The sequence below is a fragment of the Dermacentor albipictus genome, chromosome 8, assembly GCF_038994185.2.
Source record: "Dermacentor albipictus isolate Rhodes 1998 colony chromosome 8, USDA_Dalb.pri_finalv2, whole genome shotgun sequence".
NCBI lineage: Eukaryota > Metazoa > Arthropoda > Arachnida > Ixodida > Ixodidae > Dermacentor > Dermacentor albipictus.
The window spans coordinates 119,887,522-119,902,684 of NC_091828.1; the positions used below are offsets into that span (position 1 = coordinate 119,887,522).

The window sequence follows — 15,163 nt, forward strand, 5'->3', positions numbered from 1 at the left end:
CGCTGTCACGTGACGGCGAATGCGCCAATGGTGCTACAACACGAGTATGGCGACTCCCATAAATTGAGCATGCGCCGTGAAGCGGGGGGGTCGGGCTCTCGAAGTGCCACGTTCGTGTCGTGGGGATTGTCTTGTCACACTCGTGTGGGGGTTAGGAAAGAGAGGTGGTGCGTGTGCGGCCGGGCCGTTATTTCACCTCTGGACTCGGGTCTCCGAAAATACACCATGATTTCTCTAAGATTAATCAGCTTATTGTGCTGCATAGCGGCGATCAGCTGCGAAGACTACGAGAGTGAAGACAGCGTGCTCATCCTCAAACAGAGCAACTTCGAACAGGGCATCAAGGACCACAAGCATGTGTTTGTCAAGTTCTGTGAGTATGACGAAAAAGGGCACCGTCGCATTTTCCTCGTTGTCGCGAACACGTTACCGCGCTGAGTTGTGGCGCAGAACGGTATCGTTTGGCCATTTCGTCTTGTGATCGGCGTCAGTGGTCCGTGTAAAGTAAACGGACTTTCCGCCTAGGGGTGAGTTCGCGGAAGTTGGGATGACTGGGAGAGTTCGTGAAGTCGTGCTGGCCTTCAAGTAATGTAAACGCGTAGCCGGGGCCGTCTTCAGAAGCCTTTCGGCACGCCTTCGTGTTTTTTTTTTTTTTTCCCCGAAAGCGTCGAACCGGAGGACGGTCCATCCGCTGGCCACTTGGGTGCGTTGACCGGTGGCGGACACGCGTCGCCGCAATATCTGCTGATGCGGCGTGCCGCCTTTTCTTTTCTTTTCACACCGGGGTTCGCCGCGTGGCACATCACTTCGGCCACGAAGTCGCTCATCACCCCTGATCGGACGTTTGCTATCTAAACTCTCTGCCTTGTCGCAGATTATTCGCGGGTTGACTTATCTTTCTGCCGCCCACACAGGCCGATTCGGTTCTCGTAGCGGCGTCGAATCGCACGGATTCTGCCGGTTCGACTCGTGTGACGTTGAAAAAAAAACGAGCTCGTTTTATCAATTCCGTTTCTCTCGCTCTTTCCGATTCAATTAGAAGGAACTTGGACGTGTGCAGCCAGCCTGAATTTATAGCACTTTGTCGCGGTCGCTTGCGAAATCTAATTCCGAGTCTTGGCTGGTGAGACCATTTGTTCACCGTCATTCGCAGAAAGCGACCTGGGGATGTATTCTGAAACGTTCGCCGCGGCGAACTTTTCGCACTGGCCACGCCTCCGCCGGAGCGGCGCGCGCTGAATGGCTGCTTTGACAAAACCGGAAATTCAGGTGGCGCAAGTGAATTTCCGGTTTTGTCAAAGCAGCCATTCAGTGCGAGCCGCAACGGCGGAGGCGTGGCCAGTGCGAAAAGTTCGCCGCGGCGAACGTTTCAGAATACGTCCCCTGAACAGGTTTTTGAAGACGCGCGGCCTTGCCGACAGTTATCTTTAGATGCGGCCGTCTACCTCATTGCTCGACTAGCCGTAATGTTGGTGGACTTTCGCAGTCCAGTCTTCCTGTTTGCCCGTTGCTCATTTGTAATTAGACCCCTTTTAGTTTCGCGCCTTTTGGCACACTCTGGCCAGAACTGGCCCTTGCTCCTTAAGAACTCGATAATTAACCATGCGCCCATATGCTAATTCACCTTAATTGAAAAACTGAGTTACAGTGCTTTCTTTTTAGATGAAGTCTGTAATCGTTTGCAGTTTTAACTGCTCCTGTTCATGGCTTGCAAAATAAAATTTAATGTACCCCACTTTAAATCTTGCAGTGGAAGCATGAGTCCAGGAAACTTTCAAGGGCTGCCCTGTTTAGTTCAATCCTGCATGTTAGCAGTGGCACATGGAGTATTTTGCACTGCTAGATCAGGAGCATCATGGTTTGCTGATGTCTTGCATATATCTCCTAATTTAAGAGTTCAAACTAGCATGGATAATATTTCCAAGTGCAATCGGAGAAGCAGTGTTAAATGATAGTCGCACTAGTCTGTTTTCTCTGTACACATAAGTGAATCAAGGAAACGAGTGATCTAAACTGGCTGGCCCAGTTTTTAAAGCATAGATGACACCATTGATTTTGCACCTGCAAATGTTCGAGATAGTCATCTTACTTCATTCGCTCATACATGAACCAGTTCATAAGCAACTGGCTCGCATTCATACGTCACGGGTCCATCTCCTTCATTTTTACTCTCGTAACACATGTTTTAAATAAGGTAGGGCATGTATGGCCTTTGCCAAAAGTATGCATTCCAACGTGGGCATAGCATCTGTGCTTGTGTTGAAACAGGGGCTGATGTTGTACCCGTGGTGTTTCACAATTAGGTACAGCTCAGTGTTTATAACATGGGGTCCCATGTGTGCGCACCACCACATAATGTAAAGCTCCAGCAAAGACTGTATAGTAATTAACACATGTTACCCGATTTTAGAGCATAACCTTGCACATGAGCAGATCAGGCTGAAGTAAGCTGTTGAGAAAAGGTTTGTGGGATTTGCAAAAAAAAAAGCTGCATTCTTGTGAAGCCTGGTCACATAACCTTAAGTTCAAAGTTTCAATCTGTAGGGATTTCTGTGACCTGCACAATGATCCATTAAGTACAGAGCACCGTGTCTTAATAGAGCACAAATTAACATTTGTCATGGAACTTGTGTCCTGTAAACTTTTGTGCCCAACGATCACTGTTCTGTAGCAGTTTCATTCCCTCTGAGAGGCTTTCATCACTAGTCCCAATAGTGTTTTGCTTGTGTGATCAGTCGCCTACTCGCAAGTGGTGTACCACAAGAATGGAAGTAATCGTTTCATTATGCTTTGCCTGGCACGGACGGGTCTGTGGACAAGTGCATGTTGGTGAGAGATTGCATGACACTCTAGCTGGAATTAACGTTCCAAAGAGGGTGCTAGGAGTCTGCTTGACATATTTACTGTATATGGGTTAGCACTAACTTGGCCACTGGGTCGCTCTGCCTGCTTCCAGGCCTTCGTTGGAGGCTTGTGCCCTGTGGTCTTGTCCTCTTCCATATTCCTGGGACATTATACTTTCCAGAGCCGAGCAAGGGGGCATTAGCCACAAAATTTGGCAGTTTCCGTAGGCTTTTGGAGGATATGACTTGTCCTGTTATCTGAAGTGATTTGATAGCACTGGTGCAGCCTAGATAAAGCACTAGGCTACAACACTGTGCATTGCTTGCTCACCGCATTCAAGGTTAGTGTCTATTTCAAGGCAACATGGTGCTGAAGCGGTGTGGCCTGGAGGAAGGTTATAGTAAGGATATACAAGTGGACTTGTCGAAGTCCGTGATTGAAGAACAAGCATGACATCATGTGGCGTGTTTGTGGTCATTTTGGAGCAATTTGCCAGTACTTCGAAGGCTGTACAAGGCAAGCTAAACCTTACTGAGAGTGTAACATGCTCCGTTGGGGATACAGTGAAACCTAATTATCACTGGTAAGAGCACTTATTCTTGACATTTGTAGCACTGCTAGGACACCGTATGGCGGCCATTTGAAGCCATTAGAGAAACCAGGGTGGACACTGAAGGAAAGTGGAATGTTAGTTGCAAAATGTGGGACGGTGTGATAAGCTTAGAAAGCGCTCTGGTGCTGTGAAGTTAGTCTGAAATTTACAACAGTCTGTTGTGTAGTATTTCGTGTGGTCGGCTCTGTCTTTAGTTTGTTAAAAACAAAGCAATCTGCCAAATTTGTAGACTCCCCCTGGTGCGGACACTGCAAGGCCATGGCACCCGACTATGCCAAGGCAGCCAAGTTGCTTGAGGAGGAAGGCTCGGACATCAAGCTGGCCAAGGTGGATGCCACCGTTGAGAGCCAGCTTGCCGAGCAGCACGATGTGCATGGCTACCCAACGCTGAAGTTCTTCCGCGACGGCAAGCCGCTCGAATACAAGGGTGGCCGTACAGCCGAGGAAATGGTCCGCTGGCTCAAGAAGAAGACCGGACCTTCGGCACAGCCACTGGCTACTGCCGATGAGGCCAAGGCATTCGTAGACAGCGCGGAGGTCACCGTCGTGGGCTTCTTCAAGGACCAGACTAGCGAGGAGGCAAAGCAGTTCCTACTGGCTGCGGATGCTGTCGACAGGCACGTGTTTGCCATCACCTCGGACGATGTCGTCTACAAGGAGCTGGGCGCAAACAAGGACGGAGTGATGCTCTTCAAGAAGGTCAGTGCAGTATTTGGTTGAGTAATTGCAATCTGGCTGTGGAAGATTCACGATGGGTGCGTAAATCTGCCACCATTGTCTGTTAGTAGGGCTCGCTCTTTCGTTGGGGCACCAACCTAATGTACTACAGCATTCAGAAGCAAAATATGGAAAAGCGAGTCGAAAGAGCATGCAAATTTATGGAATTCAACCTAATTGCATCGAACCATGTCTACATCATCTGTGTTTTGAGAGTTGCAGACAAGGATAAAAATGTGCCACAATTCTAGCGTGCGCACATGTGTGTGTGTGACTGCTGTTTGGCTCCAACTGCTTTCTGTTGCTTTTAAAACCAACACATCAAAATTTCTGTCGTTCTATTAACGATAGTGGCTGTTAGTGTAACTTGGGCTGCACATTCTCTGGTAGCTGGTTTACATTGCAAACTTCTTTTGTGTACTTCAGTCACATGTCGATGGTTAGCTAAATGACCATGATTTAATAGCAGCTTTTACTGTTAGTGAGCACATTCCTGTTTGTGCACCAAAACAGACTTCGATGTTCTTGACTCTTTTTTTGCAGTTCGATGAGGGCAAGAACACGCTCGACAAGGAGGTCACCTCGGAGAACGTGCAGACCTTTGTTCAGCTGAACAGCCTGCCTCTGGTTGTGGAATTCACACACGAAGTGAGTATTGCATGTCTTGTTACAACTCGCTTGCCAAGTTGAGTGAGAGCTCTGATATAGGTGGTTTTGGGCGTGGGGAGGGAGTTGGAATACAGTCAAGCCACGGTATAACACACAGGTGTGGGACTCCTATGCCAATTGCACCATTTTGATACAAATGCAAGTTCTCGCACCAGACCGTGCCAGAAGACAGAAAATTGACCGAAATCACGCCAAGCTGCGTCAGAGCGGCTTCGGCATGTGTGCTCCACCAGTGGTCACGAACTCCGAAAAAGAGTACAGCCATTCCCGTTTGGCACACCATGCCACAGTGCCTCCCACAGTTTCTGGTAATTTTCGCGCTCACAACACTGGACTTTCCACAAGTGGCCGGCGTGCGCGCAGCCACTCCCGGCTCTCGTCACTGCTGTCGGAACAGCCAGGGCGGCTGTATTTAGACTGCGTTGGAATACTGCTTGAGCAGGCTGAGCGGCGCGGTGCTCCCTAGCTGAGATGCAAAACAACGAAAAGTAGGCCGAGGGCACTGCGAACAAACTGGGTATTAGGAAGGTGCGCGCAACAGCGGGTTCAGCGGGCGGATGTCTGTCTCCAGGGCCTGTATAACGTAAAACTATTCCAATCTGTTTTTATGCCCGTATGGGTGAGGCCCGAGCCATTTTGACCTATTGCGAAGGGCTAATTGTGGGTTTTTAATAAAAACAGATTTGGATAGTTTGATGTTACACCAAAAAGTTACGTATTAGGTGCTTTGGAAACACTCTGGTCTATTGTGTAAAAATAGCTTTCTAAAAAGTTGGTTTCATCCGAAAGGCAACACATCGACTACAATAGCATATTAGTAGACAGCTATACGAAGTAAGGATAGTAGATCTGTCGGTTGTATAAGCTTGTAATAATTCGCTTACTAGATTAACAAGCATGGTGTCACGCATGCACAAGAAAATGTGAACATATTTTGCTCGATCACCGTGCACACTTGCTGTCAAAACGCTGGAGTGAGGAAGTGCGGCAGCAGCAGCAGCCAGCGAATTTACTTTCGCGCTGACTCTCGCTTCAGTGTGAGCTAAGTGGCGAAAACGCAGCGCACTCGTACGAAGCTATCCCTCTGTCCCAATCATAGATCGCTTTCAATATTGGGCCGGCGTATCCACGTCATATGCAGCAGTTACCGGAGTAGCTTCTAAGAAAGAAAAGTCCCACATTTCCTTCCTTGTTCGTTTTAGCTGGGAAAGAGAACATAAACACCCTATTTACAATGTCAAATTGAGACACAGCACACCACTGGAGTGTTAAATGATGTTTCTGCTTTTCTCTCGTGTGTCTGGGCAAATGCAAAGCTGTCGCACATGGAAGCTTTGCCGATTCAGTATCTGTTCCAAAGAACCAAATGCACTGTCAAACGCTACTGGCATTCTCGGCGCAGTAACACGTGCAGAAGCCCTGCCTCTGTAGCTTTGTGTTCCTTGCCGCAAAATGTTGTCTACGAGTACAGCTAGCTTATGCTAACAATAACAGTTTGTTGCTCTTTTGCACAGCCTTTGTAGTGCTGCTAGAGCACTCCGAGATGACCCTTTTTAAAGGGGGAAATCTTCTCTACACGTTAAATGACCTGCCCAGCATCATTTTTTTCTCTTCATGTCAATTAGACTGTCGTCTATACCCGTTTGTTCTCTGATCCAAACCACTCTTTCTGTCTCTTAAAGTTGTGCCTAGCATTCTTCGTTCCATTGCTCTTCGCGCAGTCCTTAATTTGTTCTCAAGTTTCTTTGTCAGTCTCGAAGTATCTGCCCCATATGTCAGCACCGGTAAAATGCACTGATTGTATACCTTCCTTTTCAATGATAATGGTAAGCTTCCAGTCAGGAGCTCACGATGTCTGCCGTATGCAATCCAACCCTTTTTTTATTCTGTGAATTTCCTTCTCATGGTCAGGGTTCCCTGTGATTAGTTGACCTAGGTAACCTCTTGTTCCCTTGCCCGGTTATTCATCATTATCTTTGTCTTCTGCATATTAATCTTCAGCCCCACCCTTACACTACCCCTGTTAATGTCCTCAATCATTTGTTGCAACTCATCCACAGTGTTGCTGAATAGAACAATGTCATCGGCAAATCTAAGGTTGCTGAGGTATTCGCTGGATCCTTACTCCCAAACTTCGCCAGTTTAATAGCTTTAATATTTCTTCCAAGCACGAAGTGAATAGCATTGGAAAGATTGTGTCTCCTCGTCTGTCTCCTTTCTTTATAAGTATCTTCCTACTTGTGTAGTATTAAGGTGGCTGTGGAATCTCTAGATATTTTCCAAGGTATTTACGTTAGTGGTCTGGTACTCCATGATTACATAATGCCGCTATGACTGTTGCTATCTCTACTGAATCAAATGCCTTTTCGTAATCTATGAAAGCCATATAAAGAGGCTTATTGTACTCTGCGGATTTCTCAATAACCTGATTAATGACATGGATGTGATTCATGGTAAAGAATCCTTTCCTGAAGCCCGCCTGTTCCCTTGGTTGATTAAAGTCCAGTGTTGCCCTTATTCTACTGGAGATTATTTTGGTAAATGTTTTATATAATACTGGGAGTAAGCTAATAGGTCTACATGTATAACGTTTCAGTTCTGTAATGTCTCCCTTTTTTGTGGATTAGTATAATGTTCACATTCTTGCAGTTTTCCTGGACCCTTGCAGTTGCAGTACGTATTGTGCAGCGTGCTATATAGTATCACTTGGGGAGCCATACTTTTACTTGTAAACCGCAGTTGTTCGCTTTCTCTGAATAATTCTGGGTTCAAACACTTGTTCAGAACGCTTCATTCGGACTTTCAAGAAACAATGCTTCATCACATTGTATGTTATGACCAACTTGCTAACATTGTGGAAACTAGGACGGGAGCATCGCTTCGTATTGATGGTGAAAATGCCATCATTATTTGAAAGCTATTGCACAAATATATTTGTTTTTGGCTTTTGACACTGTGGGATTCGTGTTCAGTTCGATCTCAAAGATTACTGTTTGCACAAGCCTAATTTGTCTGTGGTGTGACCATAGAATGTTCCGAGCGTGCCTGTACAGTCATTGTCTGGTGGAGAGAGAGTAGTTTGCCACATGGTGACAGTTCGCTAACGGCCTGCCTCGTGATTTTGTTTCAGAGTGCTCAGAACGTGTTCAGCGGCCAGATTCGTCAGCACAACCTGCTTTTCATCAGCAAGAAGAGTGCCGACTTCAAGGACCTTCTGGAAAACTTCAAGGAGGCTGCCGCTGCCTTCAGGCACCAGGTAAGCGATGATTTTTTACAGCAATAACTGTCGCGAGCGCCTTGCCCTGATTGAATTCATCTGCAACATCTGGAATAGCTGCTATAGCCGAAGGTTGAGATGTAAAAATAATAGAATAATAATAAATAAAAATAAGCCACTTTGTCATGCTGTCAATCTGCTCTAATGCAACCAAGCGTACACACTAGATTGCAACACCAAGGTTGCGGATGCAATGCAGATATCGCTGTACAGACTACATGTTCATGTAATCGTCAGCGATCGCTCTGTAACATTGGCGACTCGTATGGGAATAACCGATGGACTTGCCTGTGGGATTAGATTTTACGACTGCCAATCATGCTCACAGCTGTTGTGTTATTATATTAGTCTTGCTTCATCTTCGGCACATAAGTTGTCCCGATAGAGGGTTTGATTCTTTGTTCACTCATTGTATTCTACAGTGTAACCGTTGCTCTCCGGGCAAAAACCTAAAGTAGGAACTTGTTTTTGACCCTACTTTATTTTTATGAATTAGGGCTAACATTTGCTAAATTTTTTTGGGTGATATCTGTGTGTATGTTTCCGATGAGTACCACATATAATCAACATATTTTCGTGTCCGATACAACTTGTTATAACAAGCAAGGTTTGACAGTGCACTATCACAACTCCTGCGGACTTCTCCCCTCATTGCAGGTTCTCTTCGTGACAATCGACGTTGATGACGAGGACCACGAGCGCATCCTCGAGTTCTTTGGCCTCAAGAAGGACCAGGTTCCCGCCCTGCGGTTCATCAAGCTCGAGGGCGACATGACCCGCTTCAAGCCCGAGACGGACTCGCTCAAGGCCGAGGATATCAAGGCCTTCGTCCAGGGTGTGCTCGACGGCACCATCAAGCAGAGCCTGCTGTCCCAGGAGCTGCCTGACGACTGGGACAAGCACCCCGTCAAGGTGGTGGTGCAGAAGAACTTCGACGAGGTCGTCTTTGACAAGACCAAGGATGTTCTGGTTGAGTTCTATGCCCCCTGGTGCGGCCACTGCAAGCAGTTGGCGCCCATCTACGACGAGCTGGCCGAGAAGTACAAGGACCGCGACGACGTGCTCATCGTCAAGATGGACGCCACGGCCAACGAGCTCGAGCACACGAAGGTTGACAGCTTCCCCACCATCAAGCTTTACAAGAAGGAAAGCAACGAGGTAAGGGACGCTGCAGTAATGCTTCTGAACGTGCCTACTAAGCCTCTGGTACTAAGTTATTTCATGCAATCCATCTGTCCATTTCATCATCAGCACTCGGACCTTATCCATCTTCCTGTCTATCTAGTCTGCATCTGTCCGTCTGTCTAATCTGTATCTATCTATATGTGTGGTCTGTCCACTAACTGATCAACAGTTGGCCCATGCAGTCTGTTTGTTGAGTTCATCAGATTGTTTAGTCTGCTGTGTTAGCGCAGGGGCTGCGATGTAACGTGGCTTGAGGTTGCAGATTCGATCTGTCGCGGCAGTTCCATTTCGAGAGGGACAAAATTGCAAAAATGTTTAGGTGCAAGAACCCAGGTGGTCAAAACTAAACTGGCATCCCCCGCTTTGCATCGTGTTATCGTAGTTTTGTCACGTAAAACCTCGGAATGTAATTTATATCAATCTATGTAGCACCTGTATAACCAGTCAGTTTATGCAATCAGTCTATCCATTTCATCATCAGTGCACAGGGATGATATTCGTCTTAATCTAGTCTAGCATAAGTGTAGCCTGTGTCTATAGGTTGTATTTATCTGGTATCTCTCATCTGGTACCCGATTACCAGGAGCAGCCCACACAATCTGCCTGTCTATTTCATCATCAGCCAATGTCTACTGTAAGGCAAAAAGGCCTTCCCCAGTAATCTCCATTTACCCCAGTCTTGCATGAGCAGACAGCATCTAATCTAAATCTAATCTAAAAATCTCACCAGTTTGCCACTCTTTATTAACTGCATTCTCCTTCCCTTGGCACCTGCTGTTTATTAATATACCAGATTGAAGTTGATTGAAAACCTGCTGTTGCTAGCATGGCAGCTCTAGTTTGGTTGCAAAACGTATACGCTTAAAAATTGAACTCGTGCGAGATTTTATTGCTGTTTGCATTATAGCCTCCCTCAGTTTGTCAATCAAAAGCTTTGTGAAAGCGATTACATTGAATGTCAAGACATTCTGTTCAAGAGCGCTTGGAGGCAGGGCTTTAAGGTCAGAAGGGATGACACGGACATTGACTGACTGCTGACTGTTTGTTTTTTGCTGTGGTCAGAATGGAGCTTGAATACAGTAAAGGACACACAGTTCTTTTTAACAAAGGTTATGCTGTCTAATAAGATTGAGTACCACAGAAGCACAGCCATCTTGTCATTTTTAGTGCTCCTGCCCTTTCTCACACTGTAGTCACTTTTCGAATTTAAAACATTTTCACATATTCTCGAAGCCAATTTTAGTTTCTTTTCGGGGCAGCATGGACACTTCTTAGCTGTCACTATTAAGTGTATCTTCTTTCACCTTTTCTTTTTCAATTGGCTTTTTGTGAAGTTGCGCTGTAGTTTGTGCTGGGTAAATGCCCTGTTTGTCTGTCTTCAGCCTGTACGCTAATGTCCTTCGCGAAATGGATTTTCCATTTTCTTGCCAGCACTTGCATTTCCAGTGAGGTTTGTGTAAACAACTTTGAACTCTATGCTTGAACTAGGAAAAAAATAATTCTGACTTTCTCTATGGTTTGCCTGAAATACCAGTGTTTTTGCCATCTTGCTCGCCGTCATTAATTTTTCGAATTTTTCTCTTTACAGGTTGTTCAGTACAATGGCGAGCGGACACTTGAGGGTCTCTCCAAGTTCCTCGACACCAACGGCGAGTATGGCCAGGCGCCTCCTGAGGAGGTGAGTTTTTTTGTTGTCACGGCTCAGGTTGTGTGGCCTGCACACCTGCTGGCTCTACCAATCTTTTTCGTAAAGTTTGGGTGTCCGAGCTTGTTTTATCATTTCATGAATGTTGCATCATCTTCTGCGAAAAATAAATTCCATACACGGAATACTTTTGAAGGCGGTGAAGTATGGGGCAGCACACAATTTTAAAAAAAGCTTGCAGAACAAAGTTGCGATGGTACTTGCACCACCCTCCGGTGACAGTACAGGATGTTATGTGCCAAACTAGCAAATTTATTCGGTACTTGCAGTTAAGCAGGTGAAATCTGCAATAGCAAAGTCTTAAGCATAAACCCCTTGCAAACGCTCTTGAGTGCAACAAGTGACGTGATGGAGATGGCTGTCGCGTTCGCTTGTCGCCTACAAGTCAGACCCCACGCAAGCGAAGACTTTCGGCGACGTTTCCTCGGTGTTGCTGATACGAGGGCAGCAAATGCACACCACAACTGGCGCGATGCATGCTTTATTATTTTAGGTTTATGTGTTTTGCTGTAAAGTGCAGCATAAAATATTTCTGAACGTCTTGAAATAGGTTCTTATCCTTGCACATATCAAAATTTGGTCGTTTGCTCGTTCTGTGCGACAATCTGTAGTACTTGACTAATGTACATCCAGTTCTGGCTTCACGCTTTTGGCTAGTCTCTTATAGCACTTCCGGGCGACGAATTCTAGATTTTCAGAACCGAGCGACAAGACCGAGCAACCTCTATGAGTAATGGCCCGTTTTGTCGCTCGAAGCCGTCGCATACATGATTCTCGTAGGGTTTAGCCTTTAAACATCGTTTTGATATAAAAAGATGTTACTTGTCAGCCTCTGCCGTTCCAAGTTTGCTGTCACCTGCTGTGTGTGTTTATATATCATATAAGAAGCCGTTTATATACACACACACGCACACCCATATAGATCGTCAACAAAGTGCATGTGTATTCCACAAAAAAAGTATTACCTAGGGCAAGATATTTTAACACTGTGTGCTATCTCTTCCCCTTTCCAGTCACATTCGTAGGATTTCCATGAATTTTGAAATTCACGCATTGGCACATCTAGGCCTGAAGATTCATGCATGAAAGCTCGATAGGCCTTTGCTTCTCAATTTTGCAAAGTGCTGGTTAAGTATCACGGCACTGAAGTCTTCGCCAGTTACTGAGAAATGCCTAATCAGAAGGTCTAGTTTGGCGAGTTTGTTCAGAAAGTTAGTTCAAGCAGACACCTGAACAAGCAGCCCATTCAGCAGATGCCCTGCTAGCCCATTTTCTCGTTTTACAATATTGAGAAGAAACCTCCTGCTAGTGTCGTAGAAAAAAAAAAAGAAATGACCGCCATTTGGGCACAGGGGCAGGGAGAGGGGGCTGCTTGCTGAACAACAGTGCATGGGATCTGTGTGCTTAGCTGCCTGTGCTCATCTTTCATCACTGTACACATCTCCTGCCTTCTGCGTCTGCTTTTTTTTTTTTTTTTGTCCTTCTTTCTTGGTGCGAAGTATTAGGCTGAGCTTTCCTTGTTTTTTGTTATCTTCTGTTGGACTATGTGTCATCGATCGCAACATTGGAACCTGCAGCTGTACAAATGCTACGATGCTCAAGGCTGCCAACCCAGAACTTAATCAGGGTGCCAAGTGCGTCTTGACTAAGGGGCCCTGCTGCTGAGGGCTTGGGACCTTTCCAAATATTAAACATATGGAGGGGGGGGGGGGAGGATAATGCATTATGATAATGAGGAGGATAGGCCATGCATTACCACCTTTCTCATGTTCAAGTAATGTGCAAGAAACCTTAAGCAACGCGGCGCTGTAATTACATGCAGCGTAACACCGACCACTGTGTTTGCAAATGCATTGTAACTCGACATGATGCCCACACATTTACTCAAATAGACAAAATTAAGGCCATGTAAAACAGGCCTATTGTTGCCATCGTATCTTCTGACTGTCGGATGTGTTAGGAAAGCCGTGGCATATCGTAGACTTGCTGTCGCAGATGTGGTAGCACAAGGCAATGTACCTGAACATCGTAAATCGCAGGTGCGATGAGCAGTGCAAATGTGGACATCTTGCGGGCGCCATGTTGAACAGAACGGTCCGAGACCTTTATCATAATCGCTTGCGAGCATTCTACTTCTATTGCTACTGGCATGTTTATAGCAGCAAAATGTTCAGTCATTTTTGTTTCCGTGTGCCACGAATTGGGCAACACAAGTTAATCGCATTTTGTGTCGTTGGCCGCAGCAACGCAAGACGTTGCCATTAATGCACCTACTCTTCTAAATGTCTGCTATACTAAACTTCTGTTACTGTGAGCATTGTTCCTGTTGGCGGTGGAATTACGCCATTACAAGGTATTGCCATTTGGTTTTAAATGTCCACTGATATTCACAAGTATGATACTTCTGTTACCACAAACACAATAGTACATACATATACAGTACATGTTTGCACTTCTTCCTCAGAAGTTCATGTTGGGAGCATTTGCCTTCAGGCATTGTTATTGTTGTTCCGCAGGTTGAAGAGGAAGAGGAGGAGGAAGAAGACAAGGAGGACAAGCGGAGGGACGAACTTTGAGCAGACGGCTTCGCCAAACACCCCACCTTTCCTCTTTCAGTTCACCTCCTTCCCCAACCCGACCCCCATGTTTTCTAGTTTCTTAATGCTGTTGCATTTTTTTTTTAAATCTTTGTCATTCGTTCTACATTCATTTCGAGCCTTGCCTCACAATTGTCATACCTGTCTCTCCAGTGCCACCTCCCCATGCTTTTTTTTCCTTCACCATACCGTCAACGTCTTGGGATACGTTTAGTTTTTTTTTTATTCTTATTATTTTTTGTACCCTTCCGATCTCTGTTGTTGTCGTCGTCCAAACATACAAAGAAAAAAAAAAGCATTGATTTTTTTTACTGTCTTCAATGCGACTCGCCGCCGCTTTTCCGTGATTCGCTGTTGCCAACGTGCGGAGGGACCTCGTGGAAATGTTGAGTGGGTGCTTCCAATCTCGGCGCAGGCAGAGACCAAACTGCATCTCGAGCTTCTGCTTTTTCTCGCAACCCAGTTGTGACTGATGAGCACAGTGTCATGCGGTTGTGGTTTCGCAAGGAAAAAAAAAAGGACTGCGCTGTCTGTTCCTGTTGCTTTTGTACACCTGATGCTCATCAAACCTCGTAGTGGTATTCTTGTACCGTTTTCCTTTTAATTTAAAGAGGGACCACTCACGTGATACCAACTCGCAGCACAGAGCTGCGCTGAGAGAAGTAGTAGATTGGCCCGACTATCTGATGGCGCGTGTGCAATTTATTTTTAATAGGTCTCAAGAAAAAAAACTAGCGACACCTATTTCTCGCGGGCATTTTTTTCTTTGCATTGTGCACAAGCTTTTGTTACAGGCCCCCCACTACGTATTTATTTCTTCTATGCTTGTCACCTTGCAAACTGCGGTTGGTTCATTTGGGAGTTGTTGCCTCGCTTTCTTTTTTCTTTCTTTAACTTAATGAATTTCTTCCTTTTGAAATGTGGTGTGGACGGAGCAGGTGGGATTGTGTGAGTGTAAAATTTCTTTAGACCACGCCACTTGCCTTATTGCAGTGGCCTGTATTTTCTTTTTCTTGTGCAAGAGTGTGTGAGCAGATGTGTCGTCTGCCAAAAAAAAATGTGGCTGTGGTTGCGCGCACAATCGTCGTCTGCTGGGCATTTACCACATGTCAGAAACTCGCGGAAAATGTGCGTCCTGCTAAAAGATGAAAAATAAAAACATTTCACGACTCTCATGTCTCGTCTTTGTTTACATCTTTTATTGGGCTTGTGCAGTACGAATCGGCTGCGGCACGTTTAAGCAAGAACCACAGGATGTATAAGAACGTATTGCACGTTGCTGTGAAACATTAAAAGAGGCGAACTTCTGCTAGGCTTCAAGGACTGCTACAAAATGTTGGACTACATAAGCCTGTAGTTTCAGATAGTGTAACAGTCTCCATGCAAACATTTCAAGACACCAGTAGATGTTGAAAAAAAATAGTTGCACACATCTAGAACTGCAGCTACAACTTCATTGTCTGAATGGTTTGTTTGTCACAAATGTGAAAATGAAGTGGTGGCATTCTAAAATTTTTGAAGTGCTTGGTCAAATCCCATGACAAATCCAGTTTGCC

General features: G+C 45.6%; 1 protein-coding gene across 1 annotated transcript; it reads left to right on the top strand.

The window, feature by feature from the left end:
* The first annotated feature begins 72 nt into the window (after nt 1–72).
* Pdi (protein disulfide isomerase) lies at nt 73–13,823 on the top strand. Its single transcript, XM_070524312.1, has 7 exons — nt 73–373; nt 3,687–4,156; nt 4,718–4,822; nt 7,974–8,099; nt 8,778–9,278; nt 10,894–10,983; nt 13,527–13,823. The coding sequence occupies exons 1-7, from the start codon at nt 226–228 to the stop codon at nt 13,584–13,586; spliced, it is 1,500 nt and encodes a 499-aa protein (XP_070380413.1). The 5' UTR covers nt 73–225; the 3' UTR covers nt 13,587–13,823.
* Nucleotides 13,824–15,163: the final 1,340 nt, after the last annotated feature.

Excerpts from the sequence above, each read along its gene's own strand:
- Pdi (XM_070524312.1), top strand. The coding sequence starts at position 226 with ATGATTTCTCTAAGATTAATCAGCTTATTGTGCTGCATAGCGGCGATC. Across the intron at positions 8,100-8,777 it reads CCGCTGCCTTCAGGCACCAG|GTTCTCTTCGTGACAATCGA; the intron begins GTAAGCGATGAT and ends CCCTCATTGCAG. Across the intron at positions 9,279-10,893 it reads ACAAGAAGGAAAGCAACGAG|GTTGTTCAGTACAATGGCGA; the intron begins GTAAGGGACGCT and ends TTCTCTTTACAG.